The sequence below is a fragment of the Larimichthys crocea genome, chromosome X (assembly GCF_000972845.2).
Source record: "Larimichthys crocea isolate SSNF chromosome X, L_crocea_2.0, whole genome shotgun sequence".
Lineage (NCBI taxonomy): Eukaryota > Metazoa > Chordata > Actinopteri > Sciaenidae > Larimichthys > Larimichthys crocea.
The window spans coordinates 15035393-15061197 of NC_040020.1; the positions used below are offsets into that span (position 1 = coordinate 15035393).

Consider the following 25805-nt stretch of genomic DNA (forward strand, 5'->3'; position numbering starts at 1 on the left):
GCAATAGAAAGCATTTACTCTGGTTATGCCTTTATGGTTCTGAATCTTAGTCGTGGGCAGATATGACAAAAGGGTTCCTCTTAGAATGCAGGTCAGAGACGAAACTGACCTCAGGCGTTGAGGATGGATAAGGAAGAAATGCTGGGGGGGGGGGGGGGGGTGGGCGAAAGGTGGCAGCTAATCATAGAGGCGGGCCAGTACTGATCGCGCACACACACAAACGGCACAGTGCTACACACACACACACACAAGAACGCGTACAGCTCGGACAGCCAGTGAACAAACTGCTGCGAGGAAACGCTCCAGAACTCGCCGACAAACATGGACGTGATGACTTGGCTACGTTGCTGATGGTCGATAACCTCGACAACATGTTTCTCTGTTACCGAACACAGCATGAAGTCACACGCGTAGAGTCATTCACAAGGCCCATGGTGTATTGTTGTGTTTAATGTATTTAGTTAGAATGCGTCCTGGGTCGAACTGATGGACCGCCTACTTAACTGACTTCCTCATGTGTGTACCAAAGGTCATATTAAAGGCCTGGTGTGTGTGGGATTTAGTGGCACCTAGTGGTGAAGTTGCAGATTACAACCAAGTGAATACTCTCCCACACCTCACTCTCTCCCTCCAAACAATGAAGAATAAGAACTCCGGTTGACAAATTGACATTAAAAGCAAAAGGCTATATCTAGGTCAGTGTTGGGTTTGTCTGTTCTGGGCTACTGTAGATAAATAGCACTTTAACATGATGGAAGAGGACCACCCTCATTGTAGATACAAAGGGCTCATGTCTTATACTCAGGTGATTATACACCAATGGTAACATACTATTCCGTTCCTGCCAATAAATACTTCTTTAAATCCAAATGACATGTATGATCTGACACTGAGAGCTTTTTATGTTTTTTCTCAGGACGATTACTCCATTATCAAAATTGTCATTCCATCAACTAGACGACTAATTGTTGCAGCTCTGAACGGTTTTATTACACACCATCTTCAATTAACAATGGCAATACAAGAATGTGCTAAGCTGGGTGCTGTAAGGGTTTATGGTGCTCACTAAAAATGTCAATTCTACCTGGACAATAACAAAACATTCATTATTATCCTGTCAAGTGTATTAGTTTGGAGGGAACACTAGAGCAAAAACAGATATATAGTATAACTATGTGTCAGTCTTACATCATTACGTTAAAACAGAAGCAGTGACAGATTTTTGTCTGCTCTGGGCAAACTGCCTTGTGAATAATCATTGATTTATTACTAATATAACTTTTTCAAATAGTCTGTTTTATTATATGAATGTACTTGCAAAAACGTTTCCAGAAATCTGAACAAAAAAGTGACTACAATGACCAGCAGATGGGGGTAGAAATCCACTGATCAGACCAAACACAGTACTGAGCTCTCTGCAGAACAACTTGAGCCAACTCGGCTGCAGCAGGAGAGCACTTGTTTTCTATTTACATACAACTACCTGAGCACTGGAAGGTTATGATCCATGCACAACTGTTACTGAATCAGAAGTTTGGAGGCTGCAGTGGAAAAATCCAGCGCTTCTCTAAACACCTCCTGATTGCAGACTAGTGAACTGATGACTTTCACATCAGACAGTGACGGGGAGGGAGCGCAGTGACAAGTTAAAGACAGACAGAGACAGATTAGATGTAAGGTGTCCGTGTGTGTGTGTGTGTGTGAACACTACACACATATTTGTGTTTCTCTGTATGCCTGTGTGTGTGTATGTGTGTGTGTGTGTGTGTGTGTGTGTGTGAGAGAGAGAGAGAGAGAGAGAGATGAGGGACAGTGACAGATGAGTGGAGAAGAGCCACATGTCCATGGGGCAGTGAGTGATCGATCACTGTGCCTTGCCCTCCGTGTCACCTCAGGCACCCAGCAACCTTTAGGAAGCACAGGCGTCAGTAATTACCCGCGTCCCTCTCTCTCACACACACACGTGCACACACACACACACACGCACAGGATGTCGATGCTGCACTGTCAAGCTTGAAAGATGACAGGATGGGTGCTTGACACAAAGTGGGGAACACAAACAGTGATGGGGGTGCAGGTGTAGTTGTATCTCAAGCATGTGATGAACATGAACACTGACAGTGTGCGTATCATCCTGCATGATACTGTCATGGATGAACATGTGGCTTATGTTATTGATCTGGGAGTCCAATCAATCGTCTATACATGCTGTAAAACTGAGCGCCATCTCCACACTCCACGCAATACAGGGGTCCATCAACATCTGTTACACGTGCTGTCTATATTTCATACATCTGAATATACGGCAGGATCTTGTTCTTGAGTGGTTTAAATCAGATCAACCAAACAATATTAATGCCAGTCTTTTATCTTTGCACACATTCAGTTGACTTGCGAAGCCATGCAAGAGCAAAAACTACCACGACACCACAGCAACACGACATCACCGCCCACACACTTAGAAAGCTAGTCAGAGGTCCACAAACTGACGGGGTTGAGATGCATACGGTTCCTACATGCACACACAGCATCCAAAACAATACGCTCAACATTACTGACTACGCTGCCTGCTGAGTTGAATTATGATTAGACGATATTTACACTAACTGCAGTTCAAATCAGGAGATCCAAAAGAATGTGAGGAGGCTGAGCATGTCCCTGTCAGTGGTACATAATAACACTTCCCACGTCTGACCTATGAGTGTCATGTTTAACTGGCACATGCTCATCTGTTATGTTGAAAGCAAACATATCAGGATGCTTACAAAAACAAAGTGGAGTTCATGACGAGCTTCAATTAAACAAATCCTGTGTCATTCATGTGATACATGACGACCACCTGAGCACAAAGTACTAAGGATGTGGGATACTACATTCAGAGAGTGCACCAGTCTAGCACTAACTGTCAATCCTCTAAACCACGACTGCACATCGATAAGATCACAACTAAAGGCAGTGAACTGCCATTAAAGGGTTGATGTGCAGAGAATCACAGAACGTTCATATTCGTCTTATACTCACCATGCAGATGAGACACTTGTATCGGTCTCCTCTCAGTATCTGCCTCTCCAGCTCTCTGATTCGAGCCTTCAGAGCCTCCATGGTGGTAGCTGTGGACTCCTCCTCCGTTACCCTGAGAGAGACGAACAGGAAGAGAGACAGAGGGAGACACGTTTAGTTAAAACAGCAGTTGACCTTCATGCCATCAGTCTTTTTTTTTTTTTAAGATATATATTTTTTGGCCTTTATTTGATAGAGACAGCTTGAAGAGTGACAGAAATGTGGAGCGAGAGATGAGGAATGACATGCAGGAAAGAGCCACAGGTCAGATTCGAACCCTGGGCCACTGCGGCAAGGACTGAGCCTTCATACAGCTAAACAACACCCCCATGCCATCAGTCTTGACACTCAATTGCACTATATATACACTACCATTCAAAAGGTTGAATCAGCACAGTTAGATTGTTGAGAGAACAGCACTATATTTCTAAACGGTTCTTCAACAAAGTGAGGAAAGAGCGAAAACGAACCTCTGTGCAGATTTAAATAGAAACAGGTTCGGTGTGCTGTAATGAGGCCTTAAACTAGCTGAATTAACCAGCCTGCTGCTTTAGTGAAGCTAAAACCAAAATAGAGGTTGTAGGTTGGTCTAAGTTTAGCACTGCTGGAATTGCATCACAGAATATCAGGTGAACATACAATGGGCTGACAAAGTCACAGTTTAAATCTATTCAATCTAACCACTGAGTAGACTGCAGAGGGGCCAGAGACAAACAAGTGCCCAAATATTTAAAGTCCAGTTGAACCGCTGTGATTGAATTCAGTGATCTAGAGTCACACCTGGACGGGTGTGATATTTGGGGTAAATTATATGTATATGGGGTTATATACAAACTATTGCAAATGTAAATGATACATTTGGTGTCTGAATTATGCTGTATTTGTGTTAAAACAGACATTTTTGAAGCAAAGAAGAAAAACGTCAATATACTGGTGACCCCAAATATCTGAGCAGTAGTCCATATCCCCCAATGAGCGTGTCAATGTTTGGCTGTCCTCTCAGCCACCTGTTTATTCTGCAGTGCAAACCTGCTGTTTGTCACTCAGTGTGTAGTATGACATGCTTACTGAACACCTTCTCTCACTCTCTGCAGCTCAATACACAGTCAGGCATCTTCAAAGCCCCCAACTCTTTATTTCTAGTTCTCTATCTAATATGCAGTATGCCACTGTTCTAATTAACATGGCTGCATCCTCAGAGGCCCCGTCTTACAACCCCACCCTCCTTTCCAACCTTCAATTTCCCTGTTTTGACTTCAGATAACGTCCTGTCCTCTTTTTCTAACATCTCACGTTCACCTTCCATCCTCTGCATCTCCTCTCTCGTGTTTTGCATCTACCCCTCTTCTCCTCGTGTCCTCACTTCATCCCTCCTTCATCCTATCCACCGTCCGCCCTATCGCCCTGCCTCTAAGCAGCCTCTGATTAATGTGTAGCATGATAACAGAAAATGTGCATTTAACACTGTTCGACAGCATATGAAGCAGCCATAACTAAATCAATACGGCCGGCGAGCAGACCACAACGCCGCTGATGATGATGATTTGGCGCGGCGAGACGAGGCCGCATGAGCCAGCCGGTGTTTATTATAGCCATCCACTCATTCTCTAGCAAGATGCAATAGCAGTGTGTGTGTGTGTGTGTGCGTGTGTGTGTATGTGTGTGTGTGTGTTAAAAAAGGAGCGAGTGTGTGTGTTTATGGTGATGTGGTCATTTTGCAGCCTGATAGCTAGCTGATCTATGGTATTGATCTGGATGGGGAAGGACAAGCGGAGAGAGGGAAGGGAGGGTGAGAGCGAACGAGAACGATAAGTGGCTGTGAGTGTTTGAGTGTGTGAGTGTGTGTGTGTGTGTGTGGTCTAGGATATGGCTTCATTTGCTGCATCCTCAAACAGGAGCGGCCACAGGGAAAAAAACAAAAACAAGGATGGACTTTCTCAGTTTCCCATTTTGGAACTGAGCTTCTGTACGTGAGTTTGTACCGTATGAAATGAGTCCTTTTACGTCTGATTTCCTGTCGTCAAACAAGCTCATTAAAATAAATTGAACATTTAAAATAAATTGGAGAATAGATTAAAATTAAACATTTCCGCTTTTGTGCGGTCACCAGACCTGACTAACACACACTGTGAAGTCTTGTGTTTGCAGTGAGTTCATTCTCTGACACATCTAGAGACTTCAAACTAAAAACAAATTAAGATTATAACTTACAGCACTGAGAAGTCTGGACTTTGATTGGTTGGCAGGTGCCCACAGTAGCTACATGTTGCAAAGCAAAATTTTGAGGTACAAGAACTATATTTCCTAATATTTAAAATGAACAGCCACTGATATCTTGAATTTGATTATTGTAGATATAGCTGTAATGATTATTTGATTCAAGAAAATCTCTCTTGGATATCTCAATTTCCTTTTACATAGTGGGACGTACAATTTGTCAGTATCAGCCCTAACAAAGAGAAATGATGGATTCTTTTCCAAAACTCAGATGTCAAAATCAGCCACAGAGCAGCCTGACTGAAGCTGTTCCACAGCACGAACGTTTAGGCAGCAGGTTGATTGTTTCTCTTCATGGGGACATGAAGTCCCGAGGCTGAAGGACAGCAGCTCTTAACACTGAATCATTCTGCCACCACAAACGTAGCGGGAGGTTGTGCCTCCTCTGTAAGGTCTCTGGGAAAAGTCGACCTGCTCTAGCTCCTCCCTGTAACCCCATCACCGTCCCGTGTCTATAAAGACTTAGTTGGGACTCGGAGCCTGACTCGCCACTCCATGCCCTATAAACTGCTTTACCCTCTCCTCTTATTAGTTCTGAGCTTGTAAAAAGCCATTTAGCCTTGATTAGCCTGCTAGCTTATAAAGTGTCAGTAGACTCTGGCCTGGACCGGACTGGACTGGGGTTGTCCCTCAAACAAGGCTGTCTCTTTCTTTTAAGAGCTCCAATAAAGCCCACTGTCGCTCAGCTTAGCACAAAACTCTGCCAAGGGGCTCTCCTTCCATGTCCGAATTAAGTTATAGAGCAGAGGCGGGGAAAAAAAAAAGTTTTACTCATCAACAAGATTCTCCTTTTCTCCCAACAACTCCCATCCCTCCTCAACAGAGATGAATCCTTTCTATCGCCACAATGAATATTCATTTCACACCGCTGATTTATAGGTAACCACATTTAAAAAGTTGTTTTCCCACTGCTATAAAAAGACATGTTAATCTATCTTTATGCAGCTGTGGACATCTAAACAGGGAGAGAGGGAGGTAGAGGGGGAAATTAAGAGGGGACGGTGGAGATTTAATGGAGGTAAAAAGGAGAACGGGATGATTTCACGGTGCCAAGGAAAGGAAAGACAACTCTCTGGGGCTAAATGCGACACGCGAAGAGATAAACAGCCTCTCAACCAGCAAGAACCACAAGTGAAAATCCTTGAGTTTAAGGCCTTTCTGCCATTTGTGTGCGTTGCTGATTTAAGCTGGCTCAGGGGTTTTTAAACTTTTCCGTCTCGGAGCCAAAATACTAAGATTTATGTCACTCTGGGACACGGGCTTAGCAAACACGTCATGTAGACTTACGGAAACAAGCTAACGGTTCAATTTGGGTTACAAGCTAATATGTAAGGGATTCCTGGGTGAGCAAATGTACAAGAATAGTCTGTCTGAGCCTGTTTCCACTGAGTGTAACAGGAACTTTCCAAGAATGTGAGTCACGGAGGGAGAAAAACATTATTCGTGCTGTTTTATAATATATATATGAAACACAGAGTTGAGAGGTTGTATGAAGGCAGGTATTGGTGTTACAACAAAGCGGCATTTACTGTGTTGCAAAAGTTTGCTGGGCTAATAAACAAACAAAAAAAATCACAAACACACTGTGTGTTAGAGTCTGCTTAACAAACAAGAATAATTTTTAATCTGTGATGGAATCTATTTATGAATGTAGCTTTCAAAATCTGTAGGTAACTTGAGTTTCTGTGGAGGTCTGTACAGTGGTCCCTCGTTTATCGCGGGGGATACGTTCTAAAAATAACCCGCAATAAATGAAATCCGCGAAGTAAGTTTTACAATTATTATACATGTTTTAAGGCCGTAAAACCCCTAACCACACACTTTTATACAGCTGTTTACACGCATTTTGTACAGTACTTCCTTAAACCGGACGCAGAACACACGTGTGGTTCTCACTTAGCCAATTAGGACGCAGAACACAATGCGCGTTCATACTGTACAGTACACTGTAAAAAAAAAGCATGCAAAATTACACTGAAAAAAATCCGCGAAACAGCGAGTCCGCTTTCCAGAATCAGACCTACCTGGGTAAAAAGGGGTACTACAGATCCACAATTCTCTTCCATATATTTCCTGTTTGCAACAACTGCAGTGTTTCTGAACTATTTATTTTCCTCCACTTACTATTTCGACGTCACATTTTATAACTAATCATGGATGTGAGCATGCGCTATGTGTTTAAAGTTGAAGCATTTTCATTCAAAATGTAGTATTTTGTTTATTTTTGTCTAAATTTAGTTTGTATAGTTAAAAATATATATTTCAGAGATTCCTCCGAGTACTCAAGGAGGCTTGTGTGCCACTGGTGGTACTTGTACCTAACTTTCCTTTTAGAACTAAAGTTAATTATTACAGCCAATTACATGCATGATCTGCCACTGGCAGTGTTCTGTTTGTAAAATACGGCAGAAGTAAACCTGAATCTTTTGCGCACTGACCTCTGCTAATAAAACAAGAGGAAGAACTCCGGGTATTCATCGACGTGTCCTGCACATCTGTTAGCTGTGTGTTTGTGCACGGTTGCATGTTTTCAGAGAGTTTGCGAGCACAGTGGGACGACGCTCTGGCTCGGTGGGTTTTAAATGAAGCTGTGGCCTTGATCTGAAGGCCTGCCGTCATAAAACCAGAGAAAGCGATACTGAAATACAACTTCCATTCACACAACACGCTCATACTCCAACTTAGTTACTGCCCCACGGGGTTGTTGTTTTTTTTTTTTAAATGGTGTGTGCATGTGTGTGAGTGAAATAAAGTGAAATTGCAGCGCATTTCCATCTCCACTCATCCCTATGGCGACAAGCGAGCAAGAGAGCCTGACAGAGACAGATAGATGGCTGTGCCTCCCCTCTATTTAGTGCTCTGTCCCCAACGTGTGTGGGGCTATTTCTCATTTCATTAGTGTGTGTGTGTCTCCGTGTGTAGCTGAAGACCTCCACCATCCATCTCAATCAGGCCCGTGTCTTAATCTACTGTCTACCTACATTTTGGCCTCGCTCAGCCTCTCTCTGCCTCTCTCAACACGAGCACACGCGAATGATAAAAATCACATGAGCATTAATTTCGGAAAAACTATTTTTGCGCGATGCGGTAGGAAAGATTTTATCCAGCGGTTAGGGAGATAAATCTTTCACACGTATGTGCTGTGAAAAAAAGCAGCGGTAAATCCCTTTAGAGCATCATTCTCTGCTGCACCCTGTTAACCGAGGCCTTAACTACACTGACACACCATGATAAAACATTTAAGTCACTATTGATTTCCCCTGCCTCTGCCCGATCTGTGTGTGTGTATGTGTGTGTATGTGTGTGTGCCTTTCTGCGTCTCAGATGGCAAAAGTGAAGGGGAGGGTGCCGTTTTGTAAGTGCCTGAGAAAAATTGAGACAGAGGACGGGCAGAAAAGAGAAATGGGAAAGAGAAAGACGAAAGAAATGTGGCTTTGAGACAACAATAAAAGGGAAGAACCAGAGAGGTGAAGGGAGAGAGAGGGACTGGGCAGCGTGTGTGTGTCTGTGTGTGTGTGTGTGTGTGTAGGAGGGGGTGGTGGTGGAGGGTACAGAAATCTAGCTTCATCACTTCCAAATTGAGGACAGATTCAATTATTTGCAGAAACCACATGGAAATCTTTCCACATTGTTCCAGCTGGAGCACCAAATTTGGCAGCAATCGCATTGGCGGCATTGGAGGGGCCATTTATCTTGGAGGGGAAAGAGCGTCTCAGGCGTTGCATGTGTATATGTATGCGTGTGTGTGTGTGTGTGTGTGTGAGAGAGAGAGAGCTCATTTATCTTGCAGGGGAATGAGCAAGGGAACGAGGATGCCCCAGGAGGCGACCAGATCATTACCCATCTGGGATCAGAGACGGAGAGAGAGAGATTTCACTAAAGCTGCCCTGTGCAAAGCCACCGACACACGCACGTGTACAATGTATCAATGTAACGAAAGGAGACAAATCTCATTTTCATTTGGGGACGGAGGGGCACAGAAGCTCCACAAATACGTGCATTTATAGCTAGCAGAGAAGAGTGAGGCAGGGAATTGTTCCAGCCAGCCATTCCATTGCAATCATTCAGCATCTAGTTGGCTCCCTTTAAATGGATACTTAGATTAAGGCATGTTCTGCTCCAGGTGGTCACCAAGACCTCAGCTACAACATCATGTTACACACACACACAATTTGGGCCATAAAGTCATCACATCACGTTTTCTTCAGAAATTCTTTGAATTTATGGCAACAAGTTTTAGATGAGCAGGATAAAAACTTCAAGATTAAGCTAATTTCTAGAAAATATTCATGTATGAACGTATAGTCTGTGGCAGGTTCTCAACTCCAGTAGGTGACAGCTCTGTCTGCTGTACCCTTTTGTGTCAATTTTTCATTTTACACGGGAATCTGGTATCATCAGTAGTTATTGTGATGTATCATGAAAGGTAATGTCTTCAATGGTCCAGCTTTATTTCTTCTGCTCTAATGTTGGCATTTAAGCTGTCTCGGCTGGATGGGGGAGGAATCTGGTCTTTACTGTTGCGGTCCCTAGATTGAAGGGACATGCTCCCTCTTAATATTAATTAAGTTCCCCTCAGCTGACATTAAAAGTTCCATCACGGATGCAATTTCTGAACCATTTTTATATCCTGTTGTCTGCTTAACTAGAAAAATTTCTGGGGTGGTCGGTAGCCTAGTGGGGTGGCGGACGGCCCTTTACTGCGTGTCATTCCCCCTATCTCTGCCCCCTCTTTCCTGTCTATCTTCAGCTGTCCTATCATTAAAGGCATAAAGGCCAAAAAAATAATCTTAAAAAAAAAAAAGAGAAAAATTTCTAAAGAAACTTTGAGTGTGCCTAACTTTGGCCCCGTCACCCCCATACATTATTATTGGCACTGCTCAGCAAATTCAGTATTAATACAACAAACTGTGTTATCATTGCCTTTAATGGGCTCTTATTTTGAAAGACTTTTGTCTTGTCTGTGTGTCTGTGAGAGGGGCCAGGTGGAGGCCACCAATCAGAGCAGAGCAATCAACCGCAGCTTCTCATGTGACATTTGACACCACTGAGAGACAGAGAAAAACTGCTGAAAGTACCCCTTGAACAGGAAGGATTTCTGGCCAAACCGTATTTCCAATCATTGAACTGCCTTCACTTTTAGCATCTTGAGCTCTTCCTGAACGATTACATAGGTATTTTGTGTCGATAAAATGAAGAAACGTGATCTTTAGAGCGATTCAAAGAAACGTTACTTCTGCTTTCCTCCAGAAACGTTCCCAAAAGTGTGACAGCTTCAGCAGTGTTCTCACTGCGACCACCACAAATTTTCCTACGTTTCTATGTATAAATTATTTCTGTAGTGTGAAATTTGTGGCCTTGAGAGCAGTTTACAAACTAATTTAATTTTTTCTCTCCTTCGCCACTCTAGGGATGATGTAACCAACTGTAGCTCACAAACATGGTTTTTGGCGATTTTTAGGCAAACCATTTGATATCTTTTTTGTGTATGTGTGACAAAAACTGCAGGAGGAGTAGTGTGCCAAAAAAGGGCGTAAGAATAATAATAAGCGTGGTAAATAGTATACAGTGTGCTCTTTCAGGCACACTCAATAAGGTCAGCATGGATAATACTGAACTGGTGCGTCTGATTTGGACTTTCATTTTTATCCATTGGCCGTGTCTCTTGGCTTCAAAGCCAAAACTACGTGTGTGTGTGTGTGTGCACACACACTAGACAATCAATCAGCACCGTTTGACCACTGCCTCTCTACTTAGCCACACTGACCTGCCCACGTCTCTCTCTCAGACACGAACACACACAAAGTAAAACGAGGACGATCACACACCAGACAACAACTTATCGAATACATCCCCTCGCTCAGCAAACACACACAGACACACACACACCTCTTCGCCTTGCAGTGCTGTTTCTGATCAATACACTTCAAGCTGCTCTGCTTATTCGCCAGTTATCCCCTCCGCTGATATTTAATATGGGTAACACACACGCTGAGTGCCAATTGATTCATTTAAATGAAGCATTTATAGCAGCCTTCCCAGAGGTGATGGGTAAAACGTACAGCACTTGTGTGAAGCTCCAAACTGCATGTATACCATATTATTGTGTGTGCCTGAAAGAGCACACTATATACTATTCACCGCACTTATTATTATTCTTACGCCCTTTTTTTTGCCAAAAAAAGTGTGGCAAAATAAGAGTCCCTTCAAAATAAGAGCCCAATAAAAATCCAATGATGACACAGCTTGTTGTATTAATACTGAATTTGCCAGCAGTATCAATAATAATGTATGGGGGCGACGGGGCCAGAGTTAGGCACACTCAAAATTTCTTTAGAAATTTTTCTAGTTTTAGTTAATACTTATTTTAGACCTTCTTAATCAAATTCTACCAGAAGGTTACTTCTGAGATAACGAGAAAAAACATTTACATAACATTTCAAATGAGGAAATGACTGAAGAGGGAAAGGTTAGGAAGCAGAAGATGAGAGTGGTAATTTTAAGGGAGTATTCCTGAAGGCACTTCAGGTTGGACAAAGGAAATCACTTTATGAAATGGGGGCTGGCTGGAAGGCAACACACACACTGACCCCAGCTCAGTGTGTGTGTGTGTGTGTGTGATCACATGGGGCAAAAGGACAGCAGAATATGCCAGACATGCAGAAGCAACCAATCAACCAAATCCCTCTTTCTCTTTGCTCACTTGCCCACAGACGTCTCTCTCTCTCTCTTTCTCTCGCGCAATGAGTTGACCTCTATTACCCATGCAGGGGACAGAGTATGTGTGTGTGTGTGTGTGTGCGCGTGTGAGTGTGATTGTTTACTTGTGGCAGAATATGGATGAGGAGATGGAAATGAGGGAATTACAGAGCATTGGCCTTTCACACACACAGGCTGTTCTAATGGATAGGGCAGTGTGTCTGGTTCTGAGTGTGTGTGTGTGTCTTTTTGCAGTCATCTCACATGAGAGTCTATATCAAATGAATAAATTATGAACTATGATAAAACAACATGTTTCAGTGTATGAACTGTGCTGTTGAAAGCGCGTGTGAACAAACGTTTGCATGTTTTCACGCTGCCACATTCACACGTGTGTGTGCAACTCGTATGCGCTTGTGTCTGTGTTTCCATTAATGATCGTAAGGCAGTTCTGTGCTGTGAGAAAGCAGGACTGCAGGAGAAATCAATGCCCAGCGACCCTCCCTGTCACACACACACCGCAAAAACAGAACACACACAAAATGCATCATTTATGACCCTCTACAAGTCGATTTACCCACAAGTAAGAAAACTCATAGAATCACCAAGTGTGTGTGTGTGCGCGCGTGTGTGTCCATGTGTATATGTGGAACCTACTTTTCGATCTCGCTGTTTTTACAGGTGCGCGGGGCACAGGAGGAAGAGGAGGAGGATGAAGGAGTACTGGAGTCTGTCTTGCTGCTTTCTCCGTTGCTCGTTGAAGGCATCTCTGTAAACACACACACACAGATGACATGGTTAACACTGGATGGTGACTTTCCTAGCTGCAATAATCCTTCACACAACTCTCTGCTAAAGAAACGTTTTGGCCCAACTTACCATCGCTGACCCACTTTGAGAACTCAGGCGTTATTCTGTTCGAAGGCATCCCACCACTGCAACACAGAGAGACAGATGTTGGTATGAACAGAGCGTTCCATTTCACCGACAGTAGTTTAGGTAAGTTTGCATTGTGCTGGCATTTAGGCTTCATACTTGAGCACGGCTCCCCGTAGTGCCTCCCTCTCCCTGGCCTCTCCTTGGTCCTCTCCAGCTCCAGAGCAGGGGATGATGTCGGCCTCTGTGTACTGGGCCTTGCCGTACTCCAAGGTGTCGTCTCCGTCCACGTCTAAGTCAGCGTCGCTGTCTGCTGCGCTCTCCTTGATGCTACATGTGGCAAAACCTGTTCCTGTGGAAACGACAGAGACAAGACAATCAGAACCATGTTTATTTAAAAAGTACTGAACAGTAGGAATCAGAGAACATTGAGTTTTTGTGTGCATCTGCTCTGAAATATTTCAGATGATCAGGACACAGTGATATGTGGAACCTACAAGCATAATCAAGCACAAGCATTCCTAATTTAAATTTTAGGTTTGTTCATTAGGTGCTAAAACTGACACTGCAAGGGACCTAATGCAAGAGATGAAAAATAAAAACATCACAGCTGCAAGTGATATACTTTAAAAAATCCCACAGATGCGACCCCGTGGCCACCAGAGCTAATTGCGTCCTTTCAAGTCCATGTATCGAACAGCCACATCAATCTGCACAGAGCAGCTTGAGCTGGCCGGAAGTCAGAACTTCTGAGTCACGTGGACACCAAAACAGCGACATGACAGAGACGCAGGGTTTCGTAATCAGAGGAAACTGTACGATATATTAAATATGTCTTCTGTTTGCTTTACTCTGCGGTAAAAACTGCAGTCCCACTTTAAATATGAAGCAAAATAAGCAAAGAGTAAATCTCACTAATAATACCCAGATGACACCTTGACGACCCCAATTAGCTCTTTTCAAACTTTACTTTTCCCTGACCAATTACGGACTTGCAGAGGGATAGACATGACCGAGACATGGCCACAGAGAAGAAGGAGAAGAGGAAGAACATTCAGACATGAGGTGAACTGATGAAGACTGACACCTCACCCATCAATCTTTGAGGGAGAGAGAGAGAGAGAGCGGAGAGAGTGGGAGTGTGTGTGTGTGTGAGAGTGGCACTTCTATAAACCCAGTGATGAACGCTCAGACAAACCCTTACCGCTGCCTGACTGCTCCCTTCAGCTCCACTTAGCCACAGAGCCAGCTGTGTGTGTGTGTGCGCGCGTGTGTGTCCGTCACATAGAGGCGTCTCTTCAGTGTTTGTTTGAGACTGTCTGTCCTTGTGTCACTTAGGCCCTGTCTCTCCAACCTCTTGAAAGTGTGCGTGTGTGTGTGCGCACGCACGAGTGTGTGAGTCTGTCTACCTGTCACTTACACCATGTCTATCCACCACGCAAAGCTATGTAAGGTGTGTGTGTGTCTGCACGAGTGTACAAGTGTGTATGTCACTTAGACCCTGACTATTCGAACACTTGAAGGTAGGTGTGTGTGTGTGTGTGCGCACGTGTGTGTGTGCCCTTGTGTTTCACTTAAGATGTGACTCTGAAAGTATCTGTGTGTGTCTACCTGTGACAGGCCTGACAGCCACCTTATTTACACCTATCCCAATTTCTACAAGCTCTCAGCTGGACTAGTGTGCTCTGTGTGTATATGACGAGTGTGTGTGTGTGTGTGTGTGTGCATGTGAGGGACCACATACAAGCTAGACAGTTGACAGCCATCTTATTTAACCCTGTCCTACTATGTGTCTGCGAGTCTCAATACTTGACTTCCTATAACAGACTCAGTGCACTGCAGTGTCTCACAGCACTGTGGTGTCTTTGTCAAAGTGCAAATCAGTCGGCCGGGCCTCGTCCCTGAGGATCTTCTGGGATTTTAACGTCTGCCGCCGCTTCTCTTCCTACCTAACTGTAATTCATTCCACTCTTACTCTAGGAAAAAAAAATGATGAGGGAGGAGAGAGAACGGGAGCGTGGAGCGACTGAAAGCCGCTGTGATAAAACGCGCCACCAATGCTAAGCCGTTTTACAACAGGCCCATGGTTTTTAGTGATCAAATAAAAAGGACCTTTTAACTTTTATTTGATCTCAGCGGCAGAGGGGAACATATGGGAACAATGGCCACGCGGTGTAAATCTCGCAGCCTGCTGGCTCTGCTCGGCTACTGACGCTACAGTTTTTCAGGGCACGGCAGGAGGACGAAGTCAGAGTCCTGACATGGAGACACGTGCTTCCAGACCTCCTCCTCACTACTTAGAGTAATTAGTGGAAATATCAGCACCCAGTACCCATCAAACACCTTTTTCTAATCTACCATACCACACACTCATACACACTACGGCTCTCATTCCTGTGACCGGCGCATGAGTCATCCTACCCACAATCCCCCAGGGTCAGCTAGGCCAGGGACGGTAGCTACTTCTCATCCATCAGCTGTGAATGAGTGACTAACCTGATGAGAGTAAAACATATAAGTTTGACTCCAAACCACTAATGCACTAATGTGCTGTAGCAGTGGTGAGGGCATAATCTAATCAACTCATCAAATTATTGATCCTGTGGCTGGTCGGCCACAACGACACACACAACAAGTGGAATATGGACGCGTGGGCTCAGAGGTTTTCATGTGCAGGAACCCCAAAAAATCTATAGGAAATCTACGCCGAACTTCTGCGTGTAACATAATTCAGACAAAGAGGAAAACAAATGGGGACCCATTCTAAAAGCGAGTACAGTCAGACTCGAAACCAAAAGACAGAGGACAGGAAATACAGCAATTAAACCTAAATGAGGGACAGACCCAAACCCCTCGCTCTGACCATAAACCCAGGTGGGAATGTCATCAGAATATTGATACACATTACTTTATCCGTGTCCACCGCAGACCTAACCGTGGCCATTCTAGTCAACATCAATTCTCAAAATAAAACAATTTCACTGCATAGCTTTTTTACTGCGCAGATCAGCTCGAGCTTGCCGGAAAAGTCAGACACAAAAACGACAGAAAATCCGGTCGATTTTCAAAATAAAACACCCTGTACAAACTTCAGGTAACAATTTAACTACATCTAACTAATATAATTACATATTTAGACACACATAAACCAGAAAAAAAAGACCAAATCTGAGCAAGTTAACAAAGTCTGGTGGGCAACAGACCAAAACAGTGGCATGGCTGCGGCTTTTAGTTACAAGAATAATGCTTATTCCTTGTACGGATTACTAATTTAAGGATGCATCAAATGTATCTCTTTCTGTACAGGGTGATGGGTTAAGTGTCTAAATATGTTACAGTACAAATGGTCGATACAGCATGATGCTGTACTTTGATACACATGCATGCCAACTTCCTTATTGGTGAATGTGCATGCTGTACATGTGTTAGGTGTGTTAACAGTGAGTATATGTGTGGCCTGTTTGCTGTGTGTGTGTGTGTGTGTGCTTCTATCTGTCCCTCTAAGCAGTCTTGGCAGGCCAATCTAATCTGGCCAGGGAAAGGTCAGCCCCACTCTAACTGCCTTTCACTCACATTATGCACCAACGCCCCCTCCCACGTTTTCCCCTTCACCTCTCTTCCTTACCGTTCCTTCCTTTACTCCCTTTTTTTGTGTGTCATCATTCCTTTCTTTCACAATTCCCTGAGCCATCCTCCTTCTGCTCTTTTTCTTTCTTTTTACTTACTCACTCGCTCTCTCTCCTCTACCAGTCCTTCCAGTCCCCTCTTCTCTTCTAGGCATGATCAATACACGAACACACCGACCCATACAGGGCCATCCTGGTCTGTCTCATTATCATAACCATCTCCTGAATATCGTTGACTCTTAACATCATAACTACGCGTTTTATCCTCAGAGCGAACATGCTTCATGACAGCGACGCAGGAGGCGCTCCATCTACATACACGCCACCGAAACGACACCTCAGGTAAAGATCTGAAGAGGCGGGCGGGTTCAAAGGACTCACCGGGCTGACTGACAGCCCGGATCAACCAATCGACCGACCTCGGCGACATCCCGTTACCATAGCAATTATCGGGACTCTCTAAGAAGCAGAGAGGAGGGGTGTCAAAGGTCACTGCACTATCTTTCTGCCATTTACAGGTCAGAGAGAGAGAGAGAGAGGGAGGGAGAGGGAAAAGGGACACAGACACAAAGACATGAGACGGCCATCTTTGAAATCCATTTACAAAGCACAGACTTCTCCTCAATCTCAATCCCTCTGGGCCATCTCAACCTGCAATAATCCCCCTCTTCTTCAGCTCGCTCTCTCAGGACGGACTGATATCAAACCTCAGGATCTGTCTGCCTGCCTCCCTGTCTGCCTCACCATCTGTCTGTGGCTAAACTGAGAGATCAACTCTGTTGTTCCAGTAATGATGTCATTACTTGTCAATAACACACACACCTGAGAAACACATACCGTAAATATCAAAACATAAAAAACGTGAGGGACGCTGCTTTCTTTCCTTTCTCCTAATTTATAAGGATTCTAAACCTAAATATATATAAATCTACTTATAATAATCAATTCACCATTTAGTTGGCATAGATATTAACTAGACAAAAGTGGCCATATAATTTTAAACTTTATGAACATTTGAAGTAGACTTCAAGTGACATTTCAAATCCAACTAAGTCATTTGGGAGGACTAGTATGAAATCTTTTTTCAAACGACGATCATAGGCCTTAACTTCATGATGAGGACTCCCTTTAAATGTGTCCTGCAAAGTTGAGAAGTAAAATCCAGTTGCTCTCCAGCTCATAAAACAGATTTTGACAGACAGACAGCGCTCTATCACAGATAAAGAAAGCTCTGTGTCTGTGCTCTGGGTCCTTTCAACCTGGCTAAGCCGGTGCGAGACACAGGGAAGTCTTCCTTCACACAGAGTTGAATCATAAACTGATCTTGTTCGATTTTTTTCTGCCTCCCTCCCTCTCTCCCCGCCCCCCTTTGAAAGGGCCCCCCGTTCCCTCTGCCTTTCTTCCTCACGCTCTCAAAGGGAGGGGATGATGGTGGCACTTCACAGAGGGATAGGGCCTCTCTTCATCCTGCCAGCTGAGAAGGCCCCCCGCAACATCTCCATATCCGTCTAGCCAGCTCTCGGGAGCCTGCTGGATTCAGCGGCGAGTGTTAGAACCACCGAGGAGCTTTCAAGACAAAATCCACCTTCTGAGCCTTCTGCCGAGTGTGTGTATGTGTGTGTGTGTACATACGTTTCAAGTCACTCTCCCCAGGCCACCTCAGTTATGTGTGTCACATCACAAGGTGCCCTATTAGAGTGCGGCAGAAGGGTCCTGTGTCTGCTTGTTTAACGACGTGAAAGAGAGACGGGCGCATGGAAGAAGCGTCGTGGGAGATGGATGGACGGGTGGGGAAGCCACCTCCCACCTTACGAGCCGCTCTTTGGAGCGGTTTAGTTGAGATTTCAACATTGATCTGTCTTGTCTCCTCTCTCTCTTTGGCTCAGGATGGATGGGTTGGAGAGAGGGAGGCAGGTGAGGCTCAGCATGTGTGTGTTTAACAACGGATCGAACAGGGAGAGGAGGGAGGCGAGCAGCAAGCGGGACACATGAAAGCGGAGGCAGAGCCCAGAGCATTTGAAAGAACCTCTTTAGAGATGACAGACACTCTTTACCTCCACCTGTGCACATCTTGACGGTGTGCTTCAATCTTTTTCCTGTCTCCGTGTTTTACACACAAACGCCACTGAGGCCATGATGGGCAGCTATCGTGCAGCATACTGCATGTTTAAAGACAATTATGTCAACAGAAAGAGTTGATGCATGCTGTTTACAGCGTCCGTCAAAAATAGAACAGCCGTATATTCTGAACAGAGCCAAGAAGAGACCTGCTTCTGGGACACTTCTGAGACAGACCACGATGGGGCCGGTGGGGTTTTAAACTGTGACTACATTGTGTGTCCGTGGCATACACGGAACACGTTTAGCCTTTAGAGCCTGCAACAATTAATCTATAAGGGCGTAGTATAATTCCAAAGATTCAAATCTTTGCGCTGTGGGAACTTGTGACTGAGTGACTGGAATTTCCCGTTTTGCTGACAATTTATGATCAAAACAATCAATAAGAAAAAGCAATCAATACATCAGTCTATTAAAATAATCTTTAGTTGCATATATCATAAAAATGCAGCTCCATAATCTGTGAGTGGTCTAGGAGCTGAATCACAGGATAATCCAGTCAACACCTTGCTTGATAAAAAAATAATTGTGGAAAGCTTAAAATGTCATTTATGTCAATTAAGACCCCTCGGAGTCTAAAGGATGTACGCAGCTAACAAACAACATTCAATGGATACAGATCACTGTTGTTTAATATTTGGGGGTTATCTAGTTATCATTTCTGATATAATCGAAATAAGTTCTGCCCACGAGAAACTAAAAGTGGAATTAATTCAACGTAATAACAATAGTTAGTTTGAAGAATCTGAGAATAAAGACAGAGCAGACGGAGAGCTGAGTGGAGGCGCTGCAGGTGTGTTTGTCACAGAGCAGCTGTGCTCCCCGGTGACCAGCTCACCCATCCACTCCTATAATTGCATTTCTTAGAGCACACACACACACACACACACACACACACACACACACACACAGTGGTGACCAGCAGGTCAATTGCCCAGCTAAATGTGTTTTCCTTCCCTGTGCTAAGAGGGCTGTGTAGGGCCGAGCCAGGCTGAGCCGTGCCAACCCCGGGCCAGCTTACGCTGCACCATTACAGCTCCCTGGTCACGTTCAACACTGGTCTCACAGAACTAACACTGCTCACACCGGACAGGAAGCGAGGGGAGTGAACAAACCAAAGGAGGAGACAGGCAGACTCGGATCTGGACTGAGCCTGTCTACTATACAGCTAACTCTGCTGCGACCGGACGCAAGCACGGAGCCGTGACGGCTCGGTCAGACGCTGATGGGAAATAAAAGCAGTAGTAGTGTGTAAGGCGAGGCGTGTGTGTGTTTGTACCTCTGAAGCCTCCTTCCAGCAAAGCCGTGGCTCTGATCCTCTTCTGCCCCGCCCACTCATACTCCTCAAAGCCCCGCCCATTCTCTCCATCCATGTCTGCGGAATCGTCATCGCCTAACGCACCCTCACGCTGACAAACACACACACACACAGGGACACGTTAATCACAAGATACCACCGAGGAATCTGTCTTACTTACATATTTAAGTACATGAGTTCACTGTTTGAAGTAGTGGTGTGTTGGCTGTACCATACCATGACCAGCTGTGACAGCTCCTGTACTGTTTGCAAATGTCAAACCGCACTAAACATCTGAACTTCTTGCTGCTCTAATGAAGCCTATTCCACCTGGGAAAAGTTTCAAATTGATTTTATTCAGCCCAAAGTGAGTTTTTTTGTGGCTTAACTTAACTTGCTGTGACAGCTTTGGAATGAAAGCCCTCTACACATTAGCACTGGGAGGTAATCAATGATTTGGCCTCAGATTGCTGTTTTAGTAGTTTAATGTTTGACTGTGACAAGGCAGCAGGACATGACACGTTTGCCAAAAAATGTTTAACACCAGTTTAGATACACAGCAAAGAGATGATGAAGCCACTTCATCAGCAATTAGAAGAAGAAGAAAGGAGCTTTGGCCGGACTTTGTATAAAGAGAGCATAGCTCACATGGCATGGTACAGCTACAAGAAAAGAGGTATTAGTGTCTCCTCAGCTAGTGTAATGGACAGCAGTCAGTGAAGGGAGGTACAGGAGGAGTGGTGATGATTCGTCGTCTACTCTAGGAAAGAATGTGACTGTTTAGAGTCTACAGGAAACAACGACTGGACTCTGACAGGAAGTCAGAGTTGTTTTTTGTTTGGGGTACAACTACAGCAAGCAAAGCCAAATCAGCTCTAGTCTACGGGTACTAAAGATTGTGCTCATACAGGAGCTGCATGCCAATGAATAATATGCAACCATGTCATATGGGATAAGAAGTAGAGAAGTGATTGGACAGCATCTACGGGAAGTAAAGAGGTGACTGCTCAGCATCTACAGGAAGAGAAGAGGTCGACAGGCTGTCCGACTGGAGACCGACAGGATTGTACTACCTGGATCAGGCATTGTTCCACATGTCTACTCATCTCCTCCTCGCTCCCAGCCAATGGGGCACTGCACAGCGGACATACCTGGCCCCCCTCCTCAGGCTTCCTCCTCTTCATCTTCCCTATACGGGCTGGAAATGAACAGGGGTGGGGGGGGTCAAAAGAAAAAGACAGAGACACGTTTTAACGTCAGCGCCGTTTAAAGTTCGCCTCGGACAAGAATCTGACAGGAGAGATGCTAAAAGAGACCAGAGGAATATTTATGTCAGATGAATGTCCCATGATTGGATCATACGTAATATAATATAGCTCAATTCTTTACAGGCCTAGAAGCATATGAGAGAAGGCTGAGCTCGGCCTCTTCTCAACTGTGTAAAGAGAGAAATGACAAGATGTCCCCAGACGTGACAGTCTCAATCCTCTTCCTACACTCTACAGCCAGGCTATTCTTTCCTTCTGTGTCTCCTCCCCTGCCCTCCTGTCACAGCTCCCCCCACACCACACACACACACACACACACACACACATTTAATTAGAAATTTAACAGAGCAGAACAGCCGTCATTGTGCCCCGAGTCTCTGTCGTTTTTTCTTAACTGCAAATGGCGCGCAGGGACATTAATTTTTAGCTGGCTGGGAAAGCAGAGGGGGCCAAGAGGGACTGTGGCGATGGATGGAGGGAGAGGACATAAGGCGATACGCCATAACTGCAGGGGGAGGAAGATGGAGGGAGTGAGGCCGGGAGGGTTAAAGAGAGAAACGGCCTCCTTCTTCTCGCTACTTTTCCCCTGACGCTAATCGAGAGGAGCGTTGTTAAATAGAGAAGGGAAAGGGCTGCTAATTAGGTCCGGCAGGGATCTCTGCCCCCCCCCCCCTCCCCCCCCCCCCCCCCCCCCCCCCCCCCCCTCAGCCATTATACCCCACATGAGAATGACTTCTGGTTCCACATCAGGGCAGACAGAAAGTAATGGAGGGCGAAGTTTAAACTAAGTCTTCATTGGCTCTAGTCATGGGCTCTGACTTAAAAAAGGCTGAGTTATCCACGTGTCACACTTCAAGACTGGAACTGTTACTGATACAAACTGTTATAGAGATTGTAAAATCTGACGGGGGAGACCGAAAAAAAGGCGGCAATTTTGAAATCATTCAGGTTTATTTAGACATCATTGTGTTTCAATATCATGGGAGCTGGCAGAGCTCTGTTCAATCTGTAGACCATCTTGGAAAGTAAAGTAAAACAAGCTCATGAAAACAAGACATTTCTTGTCATGCAACCCAGTTTAGTTCCAGAGCTTAAGATACATAAAATATGAATCCAGTTCAAACAGTGAATACCCAGAAAACTAAATCCTGAAGATCACTTAACAAGACTTTCAGAACCCTCAAAGACTCTAACCATCTGGACGGTAAACATCAACGCTCAATTAAAGTTAAATTAAAAAGTTTTATTTTACTTTCCTTTACAGTAGTTATCTTAATATAGATAGATAGATAGATAGATAGATAGATAGATAGATAGATAGATTGATATTATATATCAAGAGATGTGTAATTCATGACTGCTTGGATGTGACTTAGTAAACAGGTTAATGCAATATATCCAACTGTTGCATTTTTCTTCATGCAACAGTTGGAATATTTCTCTGTCCAGAAGGTTAGAAGAGTCTTTGATTGTCCAGGAAATAACTTGAGGACAGCAGGAAGTGTTGTTTAAGATCATCAGGTAAACTGCAAGCTCGGCCTACTAAGAGCTGAGATGAGCTTTGAACATACTGAAAAAAATATACTACAAAAAAAATGAACACACTGAAAGCTCCCGATGCAAAACATATGTCATCACCATAGATAAGACTTGAGGAACACTGACTGAATAACTGACTTGTGTCGGCAAACATACCCAAATAAAATATGTCCCGTTACATTAAAACACACATGAATCAGGAAACACATGATATGATATAGTCAATGTATGACCAAACAATTTTGACATTACTTCATTTCATAATTCATTTTATATACATTCATATTTAACTTATGGACATTTACTGCTCCGTATATAAAAACTTGAGATGCTACAATATATTTTAAACTTCATATCCATAAAGTTTTGACATTCCAGTAAAACTCTGTATTTTTCCAGAACCAAACAAGCCTGAGCAAAGTAATAAACTCTTAATAACAACATTTACGTCGGATCAATGCATGGCAGCCACACACAGTGTATTAATAAACAATATTTAGCATCACTCAGCGGATGAAGCGGTCTGTGTACATACCATTCAATCTTGTTTGCCTGTTTGCTCGGACTCGTAAAAATGTCTGCAGGCAGAGGGGAAAGAAGAGGAGGGAAATATACATGAGACCATAAACAAGCATCAGGATATGTTCACAGCTGCAAACACAACTTTTGTCAATGGGATTGCTTTGGATGCTGCGGGCTGCTCTGCTCACACTGTCAACAAACCTACTTGTCTATTGTTTTCCACCTCCTCCATGACTGTCAGGCTTCATTCACAGCTCATTGTACAGCCGCCAAAAACTCGCTGCTGTAAACTGTCCGCCCGCGTTTCCTGACGCGACACATCGGTGCAAACTAACGCTGCCGTCTACTTTTAAATCCGGATGGAAAAGGATTGAAAGTGGCGCCCGTATCGACACAAACTACTCATGTCCGACGCCATGTTGGCTTGTTTTGATCATGTGACGCGCTGGAGACGGAAGCAGTGGGACGTCACGTGTTGTGCCGCGTCTCGACCACTAGGGGGGAGCAACGAGTTTCATGAAAGGGTTTCCTGTCAATCAGTGAGTTCTCCAGCACGATCACAACACTGCTGTGACTGATACAGTGGCACTAGAGGAGTTTACTCAATATATTTATATTGAGGAAACTCAGCTTTTCTCTCTGCAAATGACTTACATTGTTTTTTTTTTTTGCTAAAAATCAGACATTCATTTTTATTATGCAACTGTCAGTAATTTTCAGATCCATTAGCTCAGTAAAAGTGCAAACACAACACTGTGAAATGACTAAATTATTTAAGTAGAACTAGAGATATTACCAGAGATATTTATCAGCAATCAGTTGGACTCGACTTAATGTATCAAAAGTGTATAAACACTAAAATATAACTGAAATATTTTAACATGTTACACTGTTTTACTGTTAATACTGTTAGTTTGTGTATGGCCCCCTCAAAGGGTCACAAGATAAACCCAGAGGTTGTGCAAGATTATTTGGGTAGGAAAGAAGATTAGATTGTCAAAATATTTTTTTGTATTTTTCAAACTTTTTAAATGTAAAAGTAGATTGCAAACTAAAAACGTAGTGGGGTAGAAGTATAAAGTGTGTAAAAGTACCTCAAAATTGTACTTATGTACAGTACTTTAGTAACTGTAGTCAGATACTTTCCACCACTGGCAACTGTGGGGTACAGTTCAATTACACATTTGGGGTCGTGGGTAGTTCAGGATGCCTGGCGTTGATTCCCTGTGTCATTTAGGGCAACACTCTTATCATTAGCAGTAGAACACTGAGAAATACATTACGAGAGGTGAGATTTCTTCATTTTCTCCACTAGTGCCTCTTGCAGAACGTGCACCTCTAGTTCACTGGGATTCAAACCCACAGGCCTGTATGTCTTTAGCTATATGCTGACTAAAGCAACCCCAGTCACAGATATGGATGCCCTCTCTTTGACACGGTAACAGTGAGTAGGCAGCGGTTCAGTCCTGTCTCACTGTCGGTCTGTCGTCCATCAGCAAGAGCTGACAAGCAGTCAGGCCTTCTTCTTCTGTTCTAGCCATCCATCCGTCTCCTCACCCCCGCCCTCCCCCCGCTGCCACTTGAGTTATAGGCCCACTTGCCTCGCATCACCACTACTACCGTATCATTATGATACACTCACTGAATGGCTGTGGATAGGTCAGGTTTTTAGAGGAAGGGAAGAGGTAGAGAGGTAAAGAGCACTGAGACGGACTGACAGGCAGAGAGAAGGTGGCAAAGTCTGCCATTATGGTTCATTCTCAGAGTGGTAAAAAGAGTCACCATTGACTTAATCATTTGTATAATATAAGGTGATTTCAGCAGTTTCACTTAATGAGAAAATCTACTTTATCGCTATAAGGTCTTTATGAGCTGTGTCATCCGGAACGTATGGATGTAACGTCTGCATGGACTTAATAGTTCTTATTTTATGGTGTGCAGGGTGAAACCCACTTAACTCAGAGATACATCATGGCAGGAAGAATTACCCGAACAAACTTTGATGAATTTAAGAGATAAAAGCAATCAGCATGGCTTTAAAGACATGTGAGATTTAAGGAGGAGTGACCTGTTGGTCAACTTAACTGCTGAGAGGGCGTAAAAAAAATCAAAATCTACCACAATCCTCTGCTGTACTCTTACACGTCTGTCATAATTAGGGGAAATTCATAGTTTGATTCAATAGTTTGATTGTGGAAGTCTCATGATTTGCTACATTAATACGGCAAAAAAAAGCAGTGCTGAGCATGTGTATGTGCTCGACTTAATGAAGATTGGAGGAGGACATCACTGACATTTTGTCTGATGCAGCGGTCGATCAAAAGCAAAATAATATAGAAGGTGAACGTTGTCATTTAACAAATAAATCAGACGTGTGACATAAACAGAAGACGTCATTTCAGCTTAAAACATTACTAAACTAAGGATTCTTTACCCTGATTGGCTGGCAGGTGATACCTGACAATGTGTACATTCTCTAACTGTAATGGCTGACTGTTGTTCTTTTGGTCATTATTGAACAGC

The 25805-nt window shown here is 43.9% G+C and overlaps 1 protein-coding gene across 9 annotated transcripts in view; it reads right to left on the reverse strand.

The window, feature by feature from the left end:
* The window catches only part of rnf220a (ring finger protein 220a), a 161561-nt gene that overhangs the window by 9322 nt on the left and 126434 nt on the right, over positions 1-25805 (reverse strand). For 5 of the 9 annotated variants that reach the window (XM_027283784.1, XM_027283785.1, XM_027283786.1 and 2 more), the window contains 7 exons: positions 23296-23338; positions 21027-21151; positions 19936-20065; positions 13072-13264; positions 12916-12971; positions 12694-12805; positions 3022-3133 (listed from right to left, as the gene is read on the reverse strand). In XM_027283784.1, coding sequence (XP_027139585.1) covers positions 3022-3133; positions 12694-12805; positions 12916-12971; positions 13072-13264; positions 19936-20065; positions 21027-21151; positions 23296-23338 — 771 coding nt within the window. Of the gene's footprint in view, positions 1-3021; positions 3134-12693; positions 12806-12915; positions 12972-13071; positions 13265-19935; positions 20066-21026; positions 21152-23295; positions 23339-23487; positions 23755-25805 lie in introns of those variants that run through there. The other 4 variants (XM_027283787.1, XM_027283791.1, XM_027283792.1 and 1 more) reach the window with 3 other exon arrangements.